This window comes from Bombina bombina, chromosome 1 (genome assembly GCF_027579735.1).
Source record: "Bombina bombina isolate aBomBom1 chromosome 1, aBomBom1.pri, whole genome shotgun sequence".
NCBI classification, from domain to species: Eukaryota; Metazoa; Chordata; class Amphibia; order Anura; family Bombinatoridae; genus Bombina; species Bombina bombina.
In genome coordinates, this window is record NC_069499.1 from 1,063,504,846 (window position 1) to 1,063,532,118 (window position 27,273).

The 27,273-nt window shown below is 37.8% G+C and overlaps 1 protein-coding gene across 8 annotated transcripts in view; it reads left to right on the forward strand.

Annotated features, from left to right (window-relative positions):
• Positions 1–27,273, forward strand: part of SULF2 (sulfatase 2) — a 904,152-nt gene that overhangs the window by 765,492 nt on the left and 111,387 nt on the right. For all 8 annotated transcript variants that reach the window (XM_053690481.1, XM_053690402.1, XM_053690933.1 and 5 more), the window contains 2 exons: positions 8,445–8,596; positions 14,742–14,911. In XM_053690481.1, coding sequence (XP_053546456.1) covers positions 8,445–8,596; positions 14,742–14,911 — 322 coding nt within the window. The remainder of the gene's footprint in view (positions 1–8,444; positions 8,597–14,741; positions 14,912–27,273) is intronic.

Consider the following 27,273-nt stretch of genomic DNA (forward strand, 5'->3'; position numbering starts at 1 on the left):
TACACTTATTAACCCCTAATCTGCCGCCCCTGCTATTGCTGACCCCTGCATATTATTATTAACCCCTAATCTGCCGCTACGTATACCGCCGCTACCTACATTATACCTATGTACCCCTAATCTGCTGCCCCTAACACCGCCGACTCCTATATTATATTTATTAACCCCTAATCTGTCCCCCACAACGTCGCCACCAGCTACCTACAATAATTAACCCCTAATATGCCGACCGCACCTCACCGCTACTATAATAAAGTTATTAACCCCTAATCCGCCTCACTCCCGCCTCAATAACCCTATAATAAATAGTATTAACCCCTAATCTGCCCTCCCTAACATCACCGACACCTAACTTCAATTATTAACCCCTAATCTGCCGACCGAATCTCGCCGCTACTGTAATAAATGGATTAACCCCTAAAGCTAAGTCTAACCTTAACACTAACACCCCCCTAAATTAAATATAATTTAAATCTAACAAAATAAATCCTATTAAATAAATTATTCCTATTTAAAGCTAAATACTTACCTGTAAAATAAAACCTAATATAGCTACAATATAAATTATAATTATATTGTAGCTATTTTAGGATTAATATTTATTTTACAGGCAACTTTGTATTTATTTTAACCAGGTACAATAGCTATTACATAGTTAATAACTATTTAATAGTTACCTAGTTAAAATAATCAGAACAGCCAATAGAATGTGAGCTCAATCTGATTGGCTGATTGGATCAGCCAATCGGATTGAACTTGAATCTGTTTGGCTGATTCCATCAGCCAATCAGAATATTCCTACCTTAATTCCGATTGGCTGATAGAATCCTATTAGCCAATCGGAATTCGAGGGAAGCCATCTTGGATGACGTCATTTAAAGGAACCGTCATTCGGCGAGTAGGCGTCGTTAGAAGAGGATGGATCCGCGTTGGCTGGGAAGAAGATGGCTCTGCTCCGCTCCGGAAGAAAGAAGATTGAAGATGCTGCTTGATAGAAGACTTCATCCCGATGATGGACTTCCGACTTCAGCCCGATGATGGATTTCTTCAGCCGCCGATTTGGATCCAGACTTCAGCCCGAGGATGAACGTCACTCTTCAGCCCCCCGCTTGGGCTTGGATCAACACATCGGAGGCTCTTCTGGACAGATTGGGACCCGGTGAGGTGAAGACAAGGTAGGGAGATCTTCAGGGGCTTAGTGTTAGGTTTATTTAAGTGGGGTTTGGGTTAGATTAGGGGTATGTGGGTGGTGGGTTGTAATGTTGGGGGGGGGTATTGTATGTGGTTTTTTCCATGCAAAAGGGCTGAATTCTTTGGGGCATGCCCCGCAAAGGGCCCTTTTCAGGGCTGGTAAGGTAAAAGAGCTTTGAACTTTTTTAATTTAGAATAGGGTAGGGCATTCTTTTATTTTGGGGGGCTTTGTTATTTTATTAGGGGGCTTAGAGTAGGTGTAATTAGTTTAAAATTGTTGTAATATTTTTCTAATGTTTGTAAATATTTTTTTTATTTTTTGTAACTTAGTTCTTTTTTATTTTTTGTACTTTAGTTAGTTTATTTAATTGTAGATAATTGTAGGTATTTTATTTAATTAATTTATTGATAGTGTAGTGTTAGGTTTAATTGTAACTTAGGTTAGGATTTATTTTACAGGTAATTTTGTAATTATTTTAACTAGGTAACTATTAAATAGGTATTAACTATTTAATAGCTATTGTACCTGGTTAAAATAAATACAAAGTTGCCTGTAAAATAAATATTAATCCTAAAATAGCTAGAATATAATTATTATTTATATTGTAGCTATATTAGGGTTTATTTTACAGGTAAGTATTTAGATTTAAATAGGAATAATTTATTTAATAAGAGTTAATTTATTTCGTTAGATTTAAATTATATTTAACTTAGGGGGGTGTTAGGGTTAAGGTTAGAATTAGCTTTAGGGGTTAAAAAATTTATTAGAGTAGTGGTGAGCTCCGATCGGCAGATTAGGGGTTAATACTTGAAGTTAGGTGTCGGCGATGTTAGGGAGGGCAGATTAGGGGTTAATACTATTTATTATAGGGTTATTGAGGCGGGAGTGAGGCGGATTAGGGGTTAATAATTGTAGGTAGGTGTCGGCGATGTTGAGGGGGGCATATTAGGGGTTAATAAATATAATATAGGGGTCGGCGGTGTTAGGGGCAGCAGATTAGGGGTTCATAGGGATAACGTAGGTGGCAGCTGTGTGCGGTCGGCAGATTAGGGGTTAAAAAATTTTAATAGAGTGGCGGCGATGTGGGGGGACCTCGGTTTAGGGGTACATAGGTAGTTTATGGGTGTTAGTGTACTTTAGAGCACAGTAGTTAAGAGCTTTATAAACCGGCGTTAGCCCAGAAAGCTCTTAACTCCTGACTTTTTTCTGCGGCTGGAGTTTTGTCGTTAGATTTCTAACGCTCACTTCAGCCACGACTCTAAATACCGGCGTTAGAAAGATCCCATTGAAAAGATAGGATACGCAATTGACGTAAGGGGATCTGCGGTATGGAAAAGTCGCGGTTGGAAAGTGAGCGTTAGACCCTTTCCTGACTGACTCCAAATACCAGAGGGCGGTAAAAACCAGCATTAGGAGCCTCTAACGCTGGTTTTGACAGCTACCGCCCAACTCTAAATCTAGCCGATAGTGAATCCAGCCCTGGTATTCTCTACAACCCAACACATATTTTGCTTTTTTCTTATTTCTTTGCACTTAATAAATTTTTTATTTTTATCCTATAACGTATTAGTTCCTTTCCTATTGTCATCTCTACCATTCTATTTTCTAACCTTTCCTTCTCAGATTGGATGGATGTATAGATCGATGGATATTATTTTTTGATTAGTTAATAAAATGACACCATTACTTTCTATTGAACACGTTCTTTTCTGGGTTTTGTTTACTGACCCTAGTAAGCAGACAAACCACGTAAGTAAATAAAACTTTTATTTCTAAAGTTACCCACAAGTGTTATAATGCTTTGCAGCTTTTCTCCAAAGCACTGGGTGAAATCACTGCTGGAAAGGAAAATGTGTATATTGTAAGAAGCATTCTATCGAAGGTCGTCTAACTGAGCTTGTTTCCAGCATGAACCATGTCACTGTTAGCACATTTGTTTTTGCAAATATTGTGTGACTTAGTTTGGCAGACAAACCTTCTAGAGCGTGTTTATGCTTATGTCTTGTAGAGGCCTCCGTGGAGTAGGTGTAACTGCGAGGAGCATTCTGTCCTCAGACACTTTTGGAAGTTCTTGCGGAATAACATATAGTGTGCTTTTGTTGGCCCAGTACATTCACATAATTTTTTTAAAAAATACAGACCTGTTAATATATGATTTATACACATTACAGAATTTATATATATATGTGTATATATGTGTGTGTGTGTGATATAAACGTTTTTTTTTCTTTTAACTAAAAGCTAAGTGGAGCAAAACAAACTTCGAAACTTATATTTAAAGTATCATTACTTCATGTAGTAAATATTTCATAAGGGGAAATCGAATTTTGACCAGACCTCTCTTACGTCATTATCTCCATTCCTGACTGTGAACAAAGTAGCCAGATATATTAGTCTTTGGACTTTACAGAATTTTTTCTTCAGTACAGTGTAGCTAACAGGCTTAAATACATATTTCTAAAGGGGTACAATTGCAATAGTATGCAAACAGACACAATTGTACAAATAAATTACACGTATATCCCTTGAGGGAAAAACATTTTACAAAGCAATGTTCTGTCTATACATTCTTTATATCAGTATGAAGATAGAAAACATTCTTTGTCTAAGCAATCCGTTGCAGCTTGTTGTTGATTAAATATATTGAGGTGAGCAATGCAAGTTTTAATTCAGATGTTATAGAATTGGTTTCTATATGCAAATATTTCATATGCAAATATTCTGAAATCTCATTAAAGCTAAGTAATCTCATTTAAATGATTTTTGCAAACATAAAAGAGCAATACAATTAGACTCTAAAATAATTAACCATTTATCTATGGGAAACAAAATAACACACTATCCTCAAGAAACAGCAGACCGTCTTTGAAAAAGAATAGCGTACTTTCTTTAACAAAAACATTTCTTCAAACACATAGCTTCCTTTTTAGTCTTTTTTTCCAGTTTCATCAAATTAAACAATGTGATTCTTTCTAGATGGTAATGTTTAGAAGTATCTATTAGAGATGGACTGATAACACAATTTCTCATTATTTGATACCGGTACCTATTTTTGAACTTCAATACCCAACACTCACAGCTTGAAATGTCTCATATAATTTAAATAATGAATGTAACATTCAAATGTTGAATGTACTGTTTTAATATCAAATGTTTCAAATGTAATGAAAATGCATTTAATACTTTTTTATATTTGTTTGACATTTTATATATACATCAAAATGAATTTTTGCATTGTAGAAGCATTTAAAGCTGTCACATTGTTTTCGTTACCCCATCTACTATTAATAATGTCCATGGCATTTTCAAACAGTTTTTGAGCTGTGATGAGTCAAAAAATGGTGCCATACACTGATTGGCACTTCACCAGTCTCTGTGCTCACGTATTTTATATTTCTTTCATCAGATGGTGAGAGTCCACAAGTCATCATTAATGATAGGGGTGTCTCTGACTCTGAGGACTCTTATTCTGAGGATAGTCTCTCATTGCTAATTTAAAGTTTATTTATATAGACAATGTATTTTTGTTTAAATAAAATAGAATTTGTAATGTATTGGGATCTTAGAGTGTTGCATACACTGAGGTCCCGATATTCAAAACATCGACAGACCAAAAAAAAAATTGCCTTTTTGGGTTCACCAGGCTCGCAGTCCGCCAGTCTGTCAATTATATTCTAAAAAAGTGGGGTAAGCCTCATTTTGCTGATGAGTGGCAATGTGTCTCCCATAGGATATAATGAAGATTCCGACTTCAGCAAAAGTCTGCCGACATCGCCACTGAGCTGTGATGTAGGTGGCAGGGGGTGTGTCTTCAAAGCGTGTTTACACACAATAGAATGTGCATAATAACTTTTTTTTATGTGTATTAACATTTCAAATTATGCATATGTGTGTTCAGTTTCACTGCACATTTACTAGATTTGTTACACTAGGAAATATCACCACTGAAAAGCGGGTGAGACTGATATGGCTGAAAGGGGATAGCTAAGATGGAGGATAGAATGCTTTGAATATTAGAAACCCACGGCGATGTTTCACCATTAACATACAGGTTACTCCCATGGAACGCCCATTAAACTCCCACGGAATGCCTATTTATGCGGCATGTCTGCAATCAACTTTGTTAATAAAGACAAAAGAAAACCATAAAAACACTTCCTAGTAAATCTATAGAAGCTGGGGGATTGTATAGTATAATGTCACAATATGTATGTAAACTGTAAATGTGATTGTACTATTTTCTTTTGTGTCCTTAGGCGTTTATTTGTACTTATTTTAAGATTGTGGCTGCGCGTTCTCAATATTCATAGTTATATTATATTGCGATTGCACATTCGCAATCACAATATTCATATTTCGCAATATTGTGATCTCGTTTTCACATTTGTTATATTCATATTTCGAAATATTGCGATCGCGATTGTGCGATCGTGTTTTACTTAAAATATTGCATTTGCACTGTAGCAATCGTGTTCTATAATAAAATATATCTACAGATATATATTAATATTAAAATAGATCGCAATATTGTGAAATATGGAAACATGAAAACAGAATCGCAATATTGTAAAATATGGATATTGTGATTGTGAATGCACGTTCTCAATATAATCTAAATATGATATGAATAATATAGATATAAATTAATATTAATATAGACTACAATATTGTGAAATATGGAAATGCGAAAACACGATAGCAATATTTTAAAATATGAATTAGTAATCGAGAATGCATATTCTCAATATAATGTAAATATGAATATTAAGAATGTGCAATCGCAATCATACAATAAGTATAAATACACAATAGAAAATTATTACAATCACGCTTATAGTTTTTATATATACAGTATTTTTACATTATACTATACTATACATATACATTAAACAATGTATACACATATATCATATACCCACAATGACTCCGGCTCCTATAGGTGTATTATTGATATGTTTAATTCACTATTGTATTGTAAGAACAGGGGTTGAGTTTCTGTTGACACGTGTAAATTGTATTGTCATAGAGTACTGTTTTAAGGAATCCTTTACATTACACCTTTGAGGTGGCGATGCTGCTTTGAATATATCGCTGATATCAGAGCAGAATCGCCACCCACTGAAATATATGGTAAGAAGCCTCTTGGCAATGCTGCCTTTAATAAACAGTACTGTCAGTTCTTTGGAATATTTTGCCAGGCTTTCTAGACATCTCATCCCTTTTAAATATCTCTCCGCCTCATGTCACTTTTAATCATCAAGGCCTGAGAATGCCGTAGCTTTCCCTCAGCCGTGTCCATTCCTACTACACAAAACCAATTTGCCAAGAATGTAAATGGAGGATCAGAGGACTGATAACTGGTGTGTGTTAGAAATCAGCATATTTTCACATTGATTTGTTAAATTGCTTTGCATTAGTTGGTCTTCAGAGCTACTGAAGCAACCAAATCTGCCAGTAGATGATACACTGACGTTTACTGGGTCTATATTGTTGCACAATTATGTAATTTGTAGACCAATTACTTTCTTTCTTACCTCTACACAGAGATCCGCAAATTCACTGACAGCACACAAACATCTTAACTTTGCATTTTTTGGCCTTGCATTCTTCTTGCATTTGCTTCTGTCTTGTTCCTGAATAAGGCCTGGAAGCTAAAGGGACAGAAATCACACACATTTTCTGTCATGATTCGGATAGATAGAACATACAATTTTATACAACTTTCAAATGTACTTCTGTTATCAAATGTGCTTCATTCTTTTGTTTTCCTTTCTGAAGAAACAGTATTGCACTGCTGGTAGCTAGCTGAACACACACAGAGAAAAGCACACTCACAGGAACAAACAACCGGCACAATACCATTGTTAGCCTGTTCTATGGCGATTTACCACCTGGGTGCAGCTTCTATTAGCCCAGTAATGCTTTTCACAGAGTAGAACTTTCCTGTAGTATATCAGTCTGATCCCTCCTATTATGGTCAGCCCAGCACCGAAATACCAGGCAATTCCTCTCTGAACAAGGAACATAGAAACCCCAGATGATCGTTTCGGTCTTCATTGGGCCTCGTCAGTGAGGTGTAGCCATATTCCTCTAAGCACACTGAGCAAGGAGTCCACGTCTGGTTTCCCCTTTTTCCCATAGGGAGACTAATTACACACAGAGAGAACACATCTAGTTAGCCAATCAAGAGATAATATCAAGAGATAAATGTGTGCAGGCACCAATCAGCAGCTAGCTGCCACTAGTGTAGGATATGTGCCTATTCTTTTTCAACAAGGGATACCAAGAGAACAAAACACATTTGAAAATAGAAGTGAATTTAAAAGTGTTTTCAAATAACAAGCTCTATCTGAATCATGCAAGTTTAATTTTGACTTTCTTATCCCTTTAAAATTAAACTCTCATGATCCGAATAGAGGGAACAATGTTAAAAACCTTTCCAATTTAGTTCTGTTGTCAAATGTATGTACATTGTATCTTTGATTAAACTGAGCTTCTTTCAGTTAGAGCAAATTGAAGTAAACTCAGGAGTGTGCATGTGCCTTGAGCACAATAAGCATAACATTTTTATAGTGGAAGCAATGTGCCCACTACTGAATCTACCTTAGTATGCTCTCATGGAAAGGATGGATATGTTTCAACAAAAGATACCTAAAGAGACACATTTGATAGCAGAGGTAAATTGCAAATGGTAAGTTTTATCTCGGTAATGATTGTTTCATTGTTACATCCACATCCCTTTAAACATTTACCAATGTCCCTTAAAGGGAATTATAGCTCCTCTGCATGTTAATAATAATAAAGTTTAGTCACATCGATCTAGCCACCTGTGCTCAAATATAGAGATGTCATTTAAACTTGTTTGGTGTCCCGGAAGACCAAAATTGTAAATTCCATCAGGACCTAATTTATTTTGCTTTTTGTATTAAATGTCACACTTCTTTCCCTCTAAACGGTTATGTGATTTAGTGTTTCAACCTATCACATGTATAATGTGTTATGCTACATAATCTCTTGACATTTGCAAGTTATTTAAATGTTGTTAAACATGCAAAATTCAAAGTAAAATAATAGCTAATACAAATGATTTATTGGTCTACTAAAAGGTACAACAACTTTCATAGTACCATGCTGTTTCTGTGACCACACGCATCCAATAGCATAAATCAGAACACACACTGTGATTTCTTTATTTGTAACACAGATACTTTTCATGACATAACATTTTCCCCTCTCTCATGTTTTCATCCAGCTTTCTTTGGCAAATACCTTAATGAATATAACGGCTCCTACGTTCCTCCTGGCTGGAAAGAGTGGGTCGGACTTATTAAAAATTCTCGGTTTTATAACTATACTCTTTGCCGGAATGGGGTAAAGGAAAAACATGGATTTGACTATTCTAAGGTGAGTTAATGTCTCATCCTGAAGTGACCTTGGGCTTTGAGATTCAAAACATACAATTGACAGCAGAAAATAATTGTCATTAATTAAAAAATAATAATAAAGACAATGTATTTTAGAGCACCATGGGACTTATTGTACATCTAATGGTCTAGATTCTTAGTCACTATAATTGAGCTGCTATGATAAAAGTCTAGCAACAGCAGATTTTCATAGCAACACCACTAAACTGTCCCTGCTGTTTAGTGAGAGATTGTTCTTTACTTGCAGGTCACTAAATAATGATGTCTGGCTGATGCCAATGAGTGAAGTTGTTGTTCTCATACTCTGACACTGGTACCTGTATTAAATGGGGTATCTGTATTATAATCTTTTAACCCTGACCCCAAACTCCCCCATTTGCAAATAATTATCGTCTCTCTAAACCACATTAAGCACTATTTGCTGTTGTCCTGCCATCCAAGCTTAAATTAACCTTATTTGTGACCTGTTCATATTGCAATAAATCTAACTGCCACTGACTCATTTTCCCCCAACCTTGTTAACCTAAATTATATCCTAATCTTCCACTGATGTTAACAATTTCTGTACTGTCTTGTTCCCCCTCAGATGTTATCTACATGCTACAAATAAACACAATGGCCGACACCCCTCTGCTAATATCCTACGTTTGATCTCCCATCTCAAACTGCCCTTAACTTTAAATAATTCTTGTGCACCATTTTATTAAGTAGGGGATTGTAAAGAGTGGGTTTTACTGAACGGTTTGATAATGTGTTGGGGTTGTTTGCAGTGTTAATGGTCATATGGGAGTTTAGGTTTAGTGGGGGCTTACTGAGAGGGGATCATGTAGTGGGAGGTTGTTTACTGTTAATAGGTGGTTGCGATAGGGAGATCCCAGGATAGTTGCTGTGATGGCAGATAAGCCATTATGTATATTTGTGGGGGAGGTCAGGGTTAGGGTTACCATGTGTGGGGGACAGGGTCAGATACTAAGGTTAAAGCATCGGGAGGACTCATTCAATGCATATAATTATTTCTTCAATCCTCCACATTGAGTTCTGCCTACCAAAAAGCAGTGTGCTACAGCTAAAAGCAGGATACAGTTGTTATGTTTGAGCAGCACTCTTAGAAACAGTGACTTTTCCAGGGGGACACTATCCTCCCCAGCATAATGGCTGCCCCCCCCCCAACTGTGATGCCTCCTGGTTTTCTAACTGCCACTATGCCAGGAGTCTCCACAGCTCCTCCTGTCCACCACACCCGCTGATTGCACAACCAGAATCTCCAATACAACATGCCTACCCCTCCCATGAAGGCCCTACCCACAAAACAGAGAAGTGCCCCCTACAAGCACATTCTGGTGATGCCACATCTGAGAAAGTAATAGCTGACACCAGAGATACCAGAGATGACTCACAGAGCTGTGATGGCAGATAAGCCATTATGTATATTTGTGGGGGAGGTCAGGGTTAGGGTTACCATGTGTGGGGGACAGGGTCAGATACTAAGGTTAAAGCATCGGGAGGACTCATTCAATGCATATAATTATTTCTTCAATCCTCCACATTGAGTTCTGCCTACCAAAAAGCAGTGTGCTACAGCTAAAAGCAGGATACAGTTGTTATGTTTGAGCAGCACTCTTAGAAACAGTGACTTTTCCAGGGGGACACTATCCTCCCCAGCATAATGGCTGCCCCCCCCCAACTGTGATGCCTCCTGGTTTTCTAACTGCCACTATGCCAGGAGTCTCCACAGCTCCTCCTGTCCACCACACCCGCTGATTGCACAACCAGAATCTCCAATACAACATGCCTACCCCTCCCATGAAGGCCCTACCTACAAAACAGAGAAGTGCCCCCTACAAGCACATTCTGGTGATGCCACATCTGAGAAAGTAATAGCTGACACCAGAGATACCAGAGATGACTCACAGAGCTGTCAGTATGCTGTGGCTATAGTACATTAAACAGTAGGTAAAATGTCATACTTTAATGAACTAGAGCATATGATAGTTGCATTAGAATGTCCTTTAATGTAGGACTGAAATATCCATTTTTAGTTTTATTTTGATACCATTTTTATTTTGTGTGTTGCTTTTTTTTTTTTTTTTGGTGGGGGGGGGGGTTGTTTGTTTTTTAAAGGAATAGTCCTGAATCCCTTCCATTAATTACAGGGACATTAAACAGAGATTGTAAGCTGCATGACAATGTACCTTAATATCTGAAAAGAACTTTGCAATGAATAATGCAGCTTTTTTTTGTCAGTATATTGTTACCTCAGCCTTGTTAACACACACACACACACACATATATATATAGGACAGGACCTGATGATCAGTGTATGACCCACAAGAATAACAGCCAGCACCAGAGAATTGTTGAATCACCAATTTAATGCAAAAACAGCATAACGTTTCAGCCCCCACAGGCTGAAACGTGGGGGCTGAAATGTTATATCCTGTCCTACTGCAGTTCATACTATTTTGGATTTACCTGGCCTGGCACAGAGTGGCTGTGTGTGTTGGTGAGTGCTGATCTTTTGTACAAATATTATATATATACACTTACATTTATGTTATGGTTGTGTATGTGTCTCACTACCATATAATTTGTGACAGTGCTCATCAGTGGAATAGCTATGATCTTATGTGTGCTCCAACATTGGTTTGCAGTGTATGTGCATATTTTACAGATATGGGCATCCAAAGAATTCATAATGAGGAGCAGCATAAACTCCATATTGTCAGTCTAGAGAGACATTTTTGTACGTTTAATTACTATGATCTTGGGCCTCAGTTTTTTTTTTTACCTTTTTACTCCAACAAATTATACAGAGTCTATGGCCTATATTCAAAAACAAGCGTGATTGCAAACTTATAGCAAATCCGCATGAGAAATGAAATGGTCCAGCACAACTAGAACATTATAGACTGTTGTTCGGTTGAAGCATGAAATGTTTCAGGAAAATATGCACTCTTTAAATATTTGCCAAACTGGGCAGGCGAGCACCATAGTTATCAATAGAGCAAACAGAACCAGACAACTGAAAAAAACGATTGTATATGCATAATGCATCATTTTATTTTTGGTTCAATTAAATATATAATCTTTTTTATGTCTGTAGGCTAACGCATGACCCCATAAGTTAAGTTACAGACAGTTATAAAAGAAATGACTGAAAATAGTAAAAAGATGTGGAAAAAAAGTGAATGAAAAACACCAAAAATAAACACACCAGTTTCTTACCACTGTCGCTGATCCCAGTTTCCAAACATAACTCTGCTTGGTTTTTTTAAGTACAGTTTGAAAAATCACTTGTGTTCATGCCGGTATTGGACCAGGTTTTTACCCTGCATTTCTTTATAAATATGAGTGATAATATGCACCATTTTGACACGGTTTAAAGCAAACACACTTGAAAATGCGCAGCAGGTCTTTTTGAATAAAGCTTATGTGTGATAAAAATGTTTTTGTTTTTTTATTGTTAAAGTGATGGTAAATTCATACCAACTGCTCAACATATTTTAAGAGCTCTTATCCTAACTAGCATATCGATATGCTTTTTTAATATTAAAAACATCAGTTTACTGAATAACTAAAATTTTATTATGGTAACGTTAGTTTTATATTCAGCCTCTCTCGAAAATTTTCTAAGCTACTGCTTTGATTGACATACATTTAAGCCAATCATCGACTCACCAGGCGCCCCATGTTAAAAAGTACCTGCACGCTCCCGTGCTCTGAACTCACTATTTGCAAAGCAATGCGCATGCGCAACTCTTACGCTGCTTGCAAGTAGCGTAAGAGTTGCGCATGCGCATTGCATAACAATTAGTGAGTTCAGAGCACGAGGGGGGGGAGATAGTTTTTAACATGGGGCGCATCGTGAGCCGATGATTGGCTAAAATGTATATCAATCAAAGCAGTAGCTTAGAAAATTTTCGAGAGAGGCTGAATATATAACTGTAAATTGTAGTTATTCAGTAAACTGATGTTTTTAATATTAAAAAAAGCATATCGGTATGCTAGTTAGGATAAGAGCTTTTAAAATATGTTGAGCAGTTGGGCTGAATTTACCATTTACCTTCATAATTTGGATAGAACATATAATTTCAAACAACTTTCCAATTTACTTCTCTTATCAAATTTGTTTCATTATCTTGTTATCCTTTGCTGAAGGAACAGAATTGCAGTAGCTCGCTGAACACATCTAGTCAGCCAATCACAAGAGACAAATGTTTGCAGGCACCAAACAGCAGCTAGCTCCCACTAGTGTAGGATATGGGGGCATTCTTTTTCAACAAGGGATACCAAGAGAACAAAGCACATTTGAAAATAGAAGTGGATTTAAAAGTGTCTTAAAATAGCAAGCTCTATTTGAATCATGCAAGTTTAATTTTGACTTTCCTGTCTCTTTAACCCTTTGAGTGCTAATGACGGCTCTTAGCCGTCACAGAGCTTCTCATTCTGGTGCTAATGACGGCTCAGAGCCGTCATGAGCGCTTTCCTACCTTGAGGGAGATCTGGGGGCTCCTTACTGCTCCTACCCCAGCGATCATGCCTGTAGAGTGACAGGCATCGCCGGGGCTTCCTGTGATGCGCGGTGACGTCACGTGCAATTACGTGATGACGTCACCGTGCAATTTTATTTATACTTAACAATGTTAAGTATAGGAGGAGGGGGCATGCTGCTTAGGCGCCTGTATCTCAGGCATCTAAGCAGCTACAGACCCCCAAGACCCATTGTTTTCAAAAATAAAATAAAATATTAGCACCCAGGTGGGAAATGGCTTAGCAGTCAAAGGGTTAATATTTGAAAACCGTTCATTTGTTTCTGTTATAGTTATAATTCATTAAAATTATGGTGGAGATAAAAGTCTGAGATTAAAATCCTCCATGTCTCAAAAGTAAATTAACATAAATTGTTGCATAGGAAATTAGCACATCTGGGCAAGTATCCCCTCTTGCTTTGACCCAGTAACACTCCATATACACTGTTACCAATGCACAAGAGGATTCTGTGTAAGATATGCAAATTAGATATCCAACATCTCAGATTTTTTGCTTCGTACTGTGTTAACACACTGTGATTCCCTAATAGGAAGAATGCAGCAATACAGAAATCACAGTACACAGTATGAAGCAAAAAATCTAAGATGTTGGATATCTTATTTGCATATCTTACCCAGAATCCTCTTGTGCATTGGTAACATTGTATATGGAGTGTTACTGGGTCAAAGGGAGTGGGGATACTTGTCCAGATGTGCTAATTTCCTATGCAACAATTTATATTGATTTGTTATAGTTATTGAAATGTCTGTGATGAGATTGTACCCATGTGTGCAAAATGTACACAAAAGATTGCTGTGCATTTAGCACTGTTGTGATCTCTTGTGACACATTCAGCTCTTTTAAGAACTGCTTTTAGGTTTGGATTTTACAGGTGTAAACATCCATTTAAACCTAAATAATTTCAGCAAATAGCTGTGAACTAAAGATCAATATTTTATGTCACTTCCAGAATCTATTTCTCTTTGATAAGAGCAAATCTGTGTGTGTGTTTAATAATCTTTGTGGCTCTCTGTTGACTGATCTAGGAATCATTATACATTTTATTTAAAGATTTACTTTAAATTTCTATAATTTCAGTTATGATTGTGATATATTAATGCATGTTACTAAAGGGACATAGGAGTGCAAAAATTACACGTTCTATCCTAAGTGACCCTGCAAGTTTATGGGTTTAACCCACGCCATGGGGCTAAATACATAGTTAAAGTACTGCTCAGGAGCCCTAGAGGAGTCCTTGTCCTGAGTGAAAATGGACAGTGAGCACCAACAAATTCTGCAGCACTATAAACATAGGTACAATATATAATTGTAACAGCAATAGATCAGACATGAAGCTTAAATGTGATTTACAGGACAGCTGGTCATGTGAGCTTACATGCTAAGGGTGCAAGGGGAATTGATGACAGAAGGAGTGGAAACACGTTAAGAAAAGGTTAGCGTAACTTGTATGCATCCCTGAACAGTGGAGTTTTTAAGAAACACTTAAATATTATTTAGGTAAATAGTTCAACTACAGGGGATTTAACACATAGATTGTAAAATGTGTTACTCAAACTAGTTTCCATTTTTTTAAGGACTACTTGACGGATCTGATTACAAACAACAGTATAAACTTCTTCCGGTCTTCCAAGAAAGTGTATCCTCATCGCCCTGTGTTGATGGTTATAAGTCACGCTGCTCCCCATGGTCCTGAAGACTCAGCACCTCAGTACTCACAGCTGTTTCCCAATGCTTCTCAACATATGTAAGTCATGAAACATAATAAACACATTGCATGGTGTCCTCAATTTTACTAATGTCGACCCTTAATTATAGAGCTGTTAAAGAAACATAGTGTATCATCTTTTACATACTGCGCTGCATTCAGGAACACAAAATATCACTGTAAGTGACGGCTTGTATTAGCCTTCAAATCACCCAAAACACTGTTAGATTGTTACTCTGGTAATTTATTTAGAGCTAATGGGCCTCAGCAGAATTGGTAAGATAAAATACTTTTAAATAAACCAAGGTTAGAACATGGTTGAGCCAATTACTTTGTAGGGACTAAAACGTTACTAGTTTTTCTTTAATATTTAAACAACCAATCGTGTACTTGTGCTCTGTAGGTAAAATTTCTGCACTTTGGCCACTCAGTGTGTTTTTCAGTGATCACAATCCTAAAATATTTCTGCCAGCAATACCCCTGAAGCTCAAAATTGTTACTTCCTAAAAACAACATGAAATCCTTATCTGCAAATCTCCCAATTTCGTAATCCGGTAAAACATATGCACAGGATTAATGACAAACAAAATGGTGGTTTCAGGCTAAAGGGTCTGTTTGTTGATTGATCCCTTTTAATAGTGTGTATTGAAGCGAATAGGTTTATACACAATTAACCTTTTGTGCTCCAAATCCATAGTTATTTGTTTGTGTGTCTAAGGGACTGAGCAGGGGTGATATTAGTATAATGGGCACGTGTCTTTGTTGGGTTATCAATTTCACTATTTATTATTAGTTTAAGTGCTTGTTAATATTGAGATAAAGGAACAATAAATTCAAAATTAAAGTTTCATGGTTCATATTTAAACAACTTTCCAATTCACTCCCATTATCACAATATTCACATTTTCTACGGCACCAACTCCTATTGAGCACGTGCTAAAATTCACACTATATTCATATTTTATAATTGGCTGATGGCTGTCACATGGTGCAGGGGGACGGAACATTTAACTAACATTAAAATTTATCAGAAAAAAAAAATCTGCTCCTTCTTTGAAAGTGATTTTGCATTGTCTTTTTATTATGTGTGTGTTGATTATGCAATTCTACAGTATTTAATGGTCCTGTAACCATGTTTGATTGATCAGGTAGTGTTTGTAATTTTGTATGTTTTGCCATGTGCAAAATCAAGGTAAAAAGTGTTGTCTGTGGTTATCAATTCCTTTTAAAATAATTTGTATTGTGATTAGAAAGACAACACTGGTACATGTTAGCTATAAGGGTATTTATTAAACCAATAATGAAAAAGTGCTTACGATAAACTATGAAAATATCTGACATCAAAAAATGTACATCTGCAACTATTTACATGCTTATAATTATGAAATGATAAACTGCGATAGAGCCTATAATATTCAAAAAAGCTTCTGCCAATGATCTTCAGGCTAATCCTTGCTTATAATACATCAATATGTCTAGCTTTTATTTAATGTTTAGCGACCCTCTAAAAGGACGGTAAACACCTTGAGATTTTTATATAAAACGTTTTACTTATGTATAATGGAATAACTTTGAAATGTACTTTCATTATTTCGTTTGCCTCAGTTTCACGTAATTTAGCTCTAAAAGCTGAATTTCTCTTGTTAAGTGTATTCAGTCCACGGTCATCCATTACTTATGGGATTATATCTCCTTCCCAACAGGAAGTTGCAAGAGGATCACCCAAGCAGAGCTGCTATATAGCTCCTCCCCTCACATGTCATATCCAGTCATTCTCTTGCAACTCAACTAGATAGGTTGTTGTGAGAGGTCTGTGGTGTTTTTATACTTAGTTTATTTCTTCAATCAAACGTTTGTTATTTTAAATGGCACCGGAGTGTGCTGTTTGTTCTCAGGCAGTATTTAGAAGAAGAATCTGCCTGCATTTTCTATGATCTTAGCAGAAGTAACTAAGATCCACTGGCTGTTCTCGCACATTCTGAGGAGTGGGGTAACTTTCAGAAAGGGAATAGCATGTGGGGAATCCTGCAAACGAGGTATGTGCAGTAAATTATTTTTCTAAGGAATGGAATTGACTAAGAAAATACTGCTGATACCGATGTAATGTAAGTACAGCCTTAAATGCAGCAGTGACTGTTATCAGGCTGATGAATGTATGTACAATAAGTAATTTTCTAAGGAATGGAATTTGACTAAGAAAATACTGTTAATACCGAAGTATTGTATAAGCCTTAACTGCAGTAGAAGCGACTGGTAGCAGGCTTATTAATAACACTATCTAACTTTTAAAGTGTATGTTTAAAACGTTTACTGGCATGTTATTCGTTTTTTGTGAGGTATTTTGGTGATAAATCTTTTGGGGCATGAAATTTTCCACATGGCTGTTGTTTATTTCTATATAGAAACGATTAACTGAGGTTTCCCACTGTTGTAATAGGAGTGGGAGGAGCCTATTTTAGCGCTTTTTTTGCGCAGTAAAAATTCAGTTTCAGTCTTCCTGCTTTTTCATCCTTGATCCAGGACGTCTCTAGAGAGCTCAGGGGTCTTCAAAAGTCATTTTGAGGGAGGTAATCAGTCACAGCAGACCTGTGACAGTGTGTTTGACTGTGATAAAAACGTTAATTGTTAAATTGATTATCCGTTTTTGGGTATTAAGGGGTTAATCATCCATTTGCTAGTGGGTGCAATACTTTTCTAACTTAATACATTTACTGTGAAAATTTGGTTGCTATAACTGATTTGGTTCATTGTTATTTCAACTGTGACGTTTTTTCTTGTGCTTCTTAAAGGCGCAGTAGCGTTTTTTATATTGCTTGTAAATTTATTTGAAAGGTTTTTCCAAGCTTGCTAGTCTCATTGCGAGTCTGTTTAAACATGTCTGACACAGATGAATCTGTTTGTTCACTATGTTTGAAGGCCAATGTGGAGCCCCACAGAAATATGTGTACTAAATGTATTGATGTCACTTTGAATAAAAGTCAATCTATATCTGTAAAGAAATTATCACCGGACAACGAGGGGGAAGTTATGCCGACTAACTCTCCTCACGTGTCAGTACCTTCGCCTCCCGCTCAGGGGGCGCGTGATGTTGTGGTGCCAAGTGCATCAGAGAGGCCCATACAAATCACTTTGCAAGACATGGCTGCTGTTATGACAGAGGTATTATCTAAATTGCCTGAATTAAGAGGCAAGCGCGATAGCTCTGGGTTAAGGACAGAGCGCGCTGATGATGTGAGAGCCATGTCTGATACTGCGTCACAATTTGCAGAACATGAGGATGGAGAGCTTCATTCTGTGGGTGATGGATCTGATCCAGGGAGACCGGATTCAGAGATTTCTAATTTTAAATTTAAGCTTGAGAACCTCCACGTATTGCTAGGGGAGGTATTAGCGGCTCTGAATGATTGTAACACGGTTGCAATTCCAGAGAAAGTATGTAGGTTGGATAGATACTTTGCGGTACCGGTGTGTACTGACGTTTTTCCTATACCTAAAAGGCTTACAGAAATTATTAGCAAAGAGTGGGATAGACCCGGTGTGCCCTTTTCCCCACCTCCGATATTTAGAAAAATGTTCCCGATAGACGCCACCACACGAGACTTATGGCAGACGGTCCCTAAGGTGGAGGGAGCAGTTTCTACTTTAGCTAAGCGTACCACTATCCCGGTGGAGGATAGTTGTGCTTTTTCGGATCCAATGGATAAAAAGTTAGGTTACCTTAAGAAAATGTTTGTTCAACAAGGTTTTATCTTACAGCCCCTTGCATGCATTGCACCTGTCACTGCGGCTGCGGCATTCTGGTTTGAGTCTCTGGAAGAGGCCATTCGCACAGCTCCATTGGATGAGATTATGGCCAAGCTTAAAGCACTTAAGCTAGCTAATGCATTTGTTTCTGATGCCGTTGTACATTTAACCAAACTAACGGCTAAGAACTCCAGATTCGCCATCCAGGCACGCAGAGCGCTATGGCTTAAATCCTGGTCAGCTGACGTGACTTCTAAATCTAAATTGCTTAATATTCCTTTCATCGGGCCCAGCTTGAAAGAAATTATTGCTGACATTACTGGGGGTAAGGGTCATACTCTTCCTCAGGACAGGGCCAAGTCAAAGGCCAAACAGTCTAATTTTCGTGCCCTTCGTAATTTCAAGGCAGGAGCAGCATCAACTTCCTCCACTCCAAAACAGGAAGGACCTGTTGCTCGTTACAGACAGGGCTGGAAAACTAACCAGTCCTGGAACAAGGGCAAGCAGGCCAGAAAGCCGCCTTCTGCCCCTAAGACAGCATGAAGAGAGGGCCCCCTATCCGGAAATGGATCTAGTGGGGGGCAGACTATCTCTCTTCGCCCAGGCTTGGGCAAGAGATGTCCAGGATCCCTGGGCGTTGGAGATCATATCTCAGGGATATCTTCTGGACTTCAAAGCATCTCCTCCACAAGGGAGATTTCATCTTTCAAGGTTATCAGCAAACCAAATAAAGAAAGAGGCATTTCTACGCTGTGTGCAAGACCTCTTAGTATTGGGGGTGATCCACCCAGTTCCGCGGACGGAACAAGGGCAAGGGTTTTACTCGAATCTGTTTGTGGTTCCCAAGAAAGAGGGAACCTTCAGACCAATCTTGGACCTAAAAATCTTAAACAAATTCCTAAGAGTTCCATCATTCAAAATGGAAACTATTCGAACCATCCTACCCATGATCCAAGAGGGTCAATACATGACCACGGTAGACTTAAAGGATGCCTACCTTCATATACCGATTCACAAAGATCATTATCGGTACCTAAGATTTGCCTTTCTAGACAGGCATTACCAGTTTGTAGCTCTTCCCTTCGGGTTGGCTACGGCCCCGAGAATCTTTACAAAGGTTCTGGGCTCATTTCTGGCGGTTCTAAGACCGCGAGGCATAGCGGTGGCTCCGTATCTAGACAACATCCTGATACAGGCGTCAAGCTTTCAAATTGCCAAGTCTCATACAGAGATAGTTCTGGCTTTTCTGAGGTTGCATGGGTGGAAAGTGAACGTGGAAAAGAGTTCTCTATCACCACTCACAAGAGTCTCCTTCCTAGGGACTCTTATAGATTCTGTAGAGATGAAAATTTACCTGACGGAGTCCAGGTTATCAAAACTTCTAAATGCTTGCAGTGTCCTTCATTCCATTCCACGCCCGTCAGTGGCTCAGTGCATGGAAGTAATCGGCTTAATGGTAGCGGCAATGGACATAGTGCCATTTGCGCACCTGCATCTCAGACCGCTGCAATTATGCAGGCTAAGTCATTGGAATGGGGATTACTCAGATTTTTCCCCTCTACTAAATCTGGATCAAGAGACCAGAGATTCTCTTCTCTGGTGGCTTTCTCGTGTCCATCTGTCCAAGGGTATGACCTTTCTCAGGCCAGATTGGACGATTGTAACAACAGATGCCAGCCTTCTAGGTTGGGGCGCAGTCTGGAACTCCCTGAAGGCTCAGGGATCATGGACTCAGGAGGAGAAACTCCTCCCAATAAATATTCTGGAGTTAAGAGCAATATTCAATGCTCTTCTAGCTTGTCCTCAGTTAGCAACACTGAGGTTCATCAGATTTCAGTCGGACAACATCACGACTGTGGCTTACATCAACCATCAAGGGGGAACCAGGAGTTCCCTAGCGATGTTAGAAGTCTCAAAGATAATTCACTGGGCAGAGTCTCACTCTTGCCACCTGTCAGCGATCCACATCCCAGGCGTAGAGAACTGGGAGGCGGATTTTCTAAGTCGTCAGACTTTTCATCCGGGGGAGTGGGAACTCCATCCGGAGGTGTTTACTCAACTGGTCCATCGTTGGGACAAACCAGAACTGGATCTCATGGCGTCTCGCCAGAACGCCAAGCTTCCTTGTTACGGATCCAGGTCCAGGGACCCGGGAGCGGTGCTGATAGATGCTCTGACAGCCCCTTGGGTCTTCAACATGGCTTATGTGTTTCCACCATTCCCGATGCTTCCTCGACTGATTGCCAGGATCAAACAGGAAAGAGCATCAGTGATTCTGATAGCGCCTGTGTGGCCACGCAGGACCTGGTATGCAGACCTAGTGGACATGTCGTCCTGACCACCATGGTCTCTGCCTCTGAGGCAGGACCTTCTAATTCAGGGTCCTTTCAATCATCCAAATCTAATTTCTCTGAGACTGACTGCATGGAGATTGAACGCTTGATTCTATCAAAGCGTGGCTTCTCGGAATCGGTTATTGATACCTTAATACAGGCTCGGAAACCTGTTACCAGAAATATTTACCATAAGATATGGCGTAAATATTTATACTGGTGCGAATCCAAGAGTTACTCATGGAGTAAGGTTAGGATTCCTAGGATATTGTCTTTTCTACAAGAGGGTTTAGAAAAGGGCTTATCTGCTAGTTCGTTAAAGGGACAGATTTCTGCTCTGTCTATTCTTCTACACAAACGTCTGGCAGAAGTTCCAGACGTTCAGGCCTTTTGTCAGGCTTTGGCTAGGATTAGGCCTGTGTTTAAGACTGTTGCTCCGCCGTGGAGTTTAAACTTAGTTCTTAAAGTTCTTCAAGGTGTTCCGTTTGAACCCCTTCATTCCATTGATATTAAGCTGTTATCTTGGAAAGTTCTGTTTTTGATGGCTATTTCCTCGGCTCGAAGAGTCTCTGAGTTATCTGCCTTACATTGTGATTCTCCTTATCTGATTTTCCATTCAGACAAGGTAGTTCTGCGTACTAAACCTGGGTTCTTACCTAAGGTAGTTTCTAACAGGAATATCAATCAAGAGATTGTTGTTCCATCACTGTGTCCTAACCCTTCTTCAAAGAAGGAACGACTCTTGCATAATCTGGACGTAGTCCGTGCCCTGAAGTTCTGTTTGCAGGCAACTAAAGATTTTCGTCAAACGTCTTCCCTGTTTGTCGTTTACTCTGGACAGAGGAGAGGTCAAAAAGCTTCGGCTACCTCTCTCTCCTTTTGGCTTCGTAGCATAATACGCTTAGCCTATGAGACTGCTGGACAGCAGCCTCCTGAAAAAGTTACAGCTCATTCCACTAGAGCTGTGGCTTCCACCTGGGCCTTTAAGAATGAGGCCTCTGTTGAACAGATTTGCAAGGCTGCAACTTGGTCTTCACTTCACACTTTTTCAAAATTTTACAAATTTGACACTTTTGCTTCTTCGGAGGCTGTTTTTGGAAGAAAGGTTCTACAGGCAGTGGTTCCTTCCGTTTAAAGTTCCTGCCTTGTCCCTCCCATCATCCGTGTACTTTAGCTTTGGTATTGGTATCCCATAAGTAATGGATGACCCGTGGACTGAATACACTTAACAAGAGAAAACATAATTTATGCTTACCTGATAAATTTATTTCTCTTGTAGTGTATTCAGTCCACGGCCCGCCCTGTCTTTTAAGGCAGATCTAAATTTTTAATTCAAACTACAGTCACCACTGCACCCTATGGTTTCTCCTTTCTTGTCTTGTTTCGGTCGAATGACTGGATATGACATGTGAGGGGAGGAGCTATATAGCAGCTCTGCTTGGGTGATCCTTTTGCAACTTCCTGTTGGGAAGGAGATATAATCCCATAAGTAATGGATGACCCATGGACTTAATACACTACAAGAGATATAAATTTATCAGGTAAGCATAAATTATGGGGTTTTTGTATATATCAGAACTCTAAATGCATCCTGCTGGCGTATGGAGGCTAACTTTGCTACATACCTGTACCTAATTGGCTTTAACAGATAAAAGTGGCAACACAATGCATTTTATACTAACATTATGACCGCGGCTAGCCTTGTTATCTGCATACTCAAAACCAGATTGGCTCCTTCAAATAAGGAAAACGATGGGTGAAGTTTGGCTATTGAAAAACAATTGCAGTAAAAAGGATGTTAATTTATTCTAAAACATAAGACTTGGCTGATATGTTATTCAATAACAACACAACAGAAATGCCTTGTAACAATTAAAAGATGTTTGCTGTCCCTTTAAGTAGATACCCTTTTAAATACTGTTGTAGCAGTGTAGTTCTGTTCCCTTCAGCACTGAACCTGTGATATAATAGAAACCCTATATTATTAATAATAATAATAGTAATAACCACTATATATATTTTTTATGTAGTATTACTGTGGGATTTATAGTCTTTAAAACATTTTTTTTTTGTTCCACAGCCTGATTTTTTTATAGGCCATTTAGAATTTTCTTGCTTAATTTTTCCTACTCTTGTTGGTTATTCACAAAACTATTTTTTTAGGTGTCAATAAATCCAACCTAAGTATGCCAGATCCCCACAAGTTTATAGGCAAACAGAAGTTTATTATGTGAGAGATTATCTGCAGTTATTTGTGAGATTAACTTTAGGCGTTTGACTTTGTGAAATTTCCCAAGCAGAATCCCCTGGCTAATTCTCTCTGAAATAGCAAAACTTAATTATAATTTCATAAGCTTTTAGAAATATTGGCTTTCTCTAGTATCATCGATGGATTTATTCCAAAGAGAAAAATCAGCCAGCACTTGCTGTTCTATTTCATTGTGGTTTGTTGTGTTTTAAGAAATCTACAATAATAAAAAAGGCAGTAACACTGTAGGGTTTCTGAAAAAATTTGATATGGTTAAATTAAATTGCACTAAACTCCTCCTGTGATCCATTTGGTCAACAACTTTAGGGTTTCTTCAATTAATGTTAAACCTCTTTGAGATTGTTATATAAAATGTTTGATCGTGTGTAGTAAAAAAAACTTTGCAATATACTTTTTGTCCCCTACTTGTGTGACGTCCATTTCCTATAAAGTAATGTATAGGACCATGTGGAAACCTAGGTTTTATTTTTATTTTTTTTAAATATTAATTTAAAAAATTGGATTTCAAAATTAGTTTAGATTTTGGAATTTTATATGTGTGTGTTAAGGCCCTAAAGGCAGTAAAACCTATACAGCACTATAATATCTGCCAACATTATCTTTATTGGTGGTTAATGTGAACTACCACATCAAAATAAAGCAATTATTTCAAATAACAGAAACATCTACCTAATAGGGAGCTCCCTAGAATATAAATATAGATAGATATAATACAGCTGTTATTATTTCAAAGTCAATTTGTTAGTAGCAGCGCTGTAATTTGCTTGTTAGGCGTGCACTAATCAATTTTGTTAATATGGCACTTTGTAGTCCTTCATAAACTATGCACCTTTTAGGGATCAAGTTTTTAGGGATCAAGTTAATCATCTTGTGGCATATAGTTTCCAAGTGTTATACAAACGGTTAAGTAGTTGTCCATTGGTGTAGGCTAGTTTAAAGTCAGGCAATAAAGATCCAACAGTGATTTTAATTGTTAGATTGTCAGCATGCCGCTTATAGTAATACAGCTACATTGTATCTAAAGGAAGCTAATTATTACGATGCAGGAATCCACTTGCTAGTCTTGCTAGTCTAAAACCACTTTATACTCACAAATCACCATCATGGCTACAGGGAATAATGAAATGTTTTCTTGTGACCCAAGGTTTGTAGAATTATACTAAAGACAATATCAGGTTGGCAATCACAATCTCTGTAAAACATACTCACTGCGTTCAGCAGTATACCAAACTCACTATGTTCTGCAAGTTCCAAGTTGGTTCAGAGTATTTCAGATTGACTGTTGCCTGCAAACGGCAGTTAGCTTGTTGCAAAGTTCCCTTTGTCTTTTCCTTGTCAATTACCTTGTCCAGTCAATCACCTTTAAACATTCCTTTTGCATCATCGCTTCCTCAAGTTTAGGTTATTTCTCATAAGCTTCTTATTCAGTTTACATCTGTGGTGTAGCTAGCATTGCCATTGCTACGCGCGTTTCACCATTCCAGGCTTAGGTTTCTTCTAGCTTAATTTTCTGGTGACGTACTCAAGGAATCACCTTTTAACGAAGGATTAAAAAAAAAACTCCTCCTTTTCAATTTTGAAATTGCTTTTCAACCGGTCCTTTTAAAGTTGGGTAAAATAGTCCTATTACTTATTTTTTTATTTAAAATATTTAAAGTGTGCCGTTTGTACAGAAAAGCAGTACCTTATTTACAGTTACAAATATCAATACTCAATACTCATTTTTACTTTTAGTCATACAATTTTATACTTCCAAAACATTTATTGGTTACACTTGTTACTTTAAAAAAAAATAAAAAAAATTAAAGCAACAAGTAATACCAAAATAGTGTTTTAAAAAATTAGTATTGATATTTGCATACATGCCTTTGTGACCATCCTAGTCCATCACCAGATTACAAGCTAATAATAGTGGGATACCGTGATAGTAATAGCACCTTGCAATCTAGGCCTTAATGGGGGTTTTTATGAGAAATGCACCCTTATAAGATTAGTGGTAATGGGGTAGATGAAAGTGTGTGTTGCTGAAATATGATTAAACTGGCTTACCATTTTTTTTGTATTTTCTATATTCTATATGTAGATCTTTGCAGCAATTAATTGTTGATATATACTATATATATATATATATATATATATATATTTCTTTCATGTAATTAGCAAGAGTCCATGAGCTAGTGACGTATGGGATATACATTCCTACCAGGAGGGGCAAAGTTTCCCAAACCTCAAAATGCCTACAAACTTTGCCTCCGATGGAGGTGGTGAAGTAAGTTTGTGCTAGATTCTACGTTGATATGCGCTCCGCAGCAAGTTGGAGCCTGGTTTTCCTCTCAGCGTGCAGTGAATGTCAGAGGGATGTGAAGAGAGTATTGCCTATTTGAATGCAGTGATCTCCTTCTACGGGGTCTATTTCATAGGTTCTCTGTTATCGGTCGTAGAGATTCATCTCTTACCTCCCTTTTCAGATCGACGATATACTCTTATATATACCATTACCTCTACTGATTCTCGTTTCAGTACTGGTTTGGCTTTCTACAAACATGTAGATGAGTGTCCTGGGGTAAGTAAATCTTATTTTCTGTGACACTCTAAGCTATGGTTGGGCACTTTGTTTATAAAGTTCTAAATATATGTATTCAAACATTTATTTGCCTTGACTCAGAATGTTCAACTTTCCTTATTTTTCAGACAGTCAGTTTCATATTTGGGATTATGCATTTGAATTATTCATTTTTTCTTACCTTCAAAAATTTGACTCTTTTTCCCTGTGGGCTGTTAGGCTCGCGGGGGCTGAAAATGCTTCATTTTATTGCGTCATTCTTGGCGCAAACTTTTTTGGTGCAAAAATTCTTTTCCGTTTCCGGCGTCATACGTGTTGCCGGAAGTTGCGTCATTTTTTGACATTATTTTGCGCCAAAAATGTCGGCGTTCCGGATGTGGCGTCATTTTTGGCGCCAAAAGCATTTAGGCGCCAAATAATGTGGGCGTCTTATTTGGCGCTAAAAAAAAATATGGGCGTCGCTTTTGTCTCCACATTATTTAAGTCTCATTTTTCATTGCTTCTGGTTGCTAGAAGCTTGTTCTTTGGCATTTTTTCCCATTCCTGAAACTGTCATTTAAGGAATTTGATCAATTTTGCTTTATATGTTGTTTTTTCTCTTACATATTGCAAGATGTCTCACGTTGCATCTGAGTCAGAAGATACTACAGGAAAATCGCTGTCTAGTGCTGGATCTACCAAAGCTAAGTGTATCTGCTGTAAACTTTTGGTAGCTATTCCTCCGGCTGTTGTTTGTATTAATTGTCATGACAAACTTGTTAATGCAGATAATATTTCCTTTAGTAAAGTACCATTGTCTGTTGCAGTTCCTTCAACATCTAAGGTGCAGAATGTTCCTGATAACATAAGAGATTTTGTTTCTGAATCCATCAAGAAGGCTATGTCTGTTATTTCTCCTTCTAGTAAACGTAAAAAATCTTTTAAAACTTCTCTCCCTACAGATGAATTTTTAAATGAACATCATCATTCAGATTCTGATGACTCTACTGGTTCAGAGGATTCTGTTTCAGAGATTGATGCTGATAAATCTTCATATTTATTTAAAATGGAATTTATTCGTTCTTTACTTAAAGAAGTATTAATTGCTTTAGAAATAGAGGATTCTGGTCCTCTTGATACTAATTCTAAACGTTTAGATAAGGTATTTAAATCTCCTGTGGTTATTCCAGAAGTTTTTTCTGTTCCTAATGCTATTTCTGCAGTAATTTCCAAAGAATGGGATAAATTGGGTAATTCATTTACTCCTTCTAAACGTTTTAAGCAATTATATCCTGTACCGTCTGACAGGTTAGAATTTTGGGACAAAATCCCTAAAGTTGATGGGGCTATTTCTACCCTTGCTAAACGTACTACCATTCCTACGTCAGATGGTACTTCGTTTAAAGATCCTTTAGATAGGAAAATTGAATCCTTTCTAAGAAAAGCTTATCTGTGTTCAGGTAATCTTCTTAGACCTGCTATATCATTGGCTGATGTTGCTGCAGCTTCAACT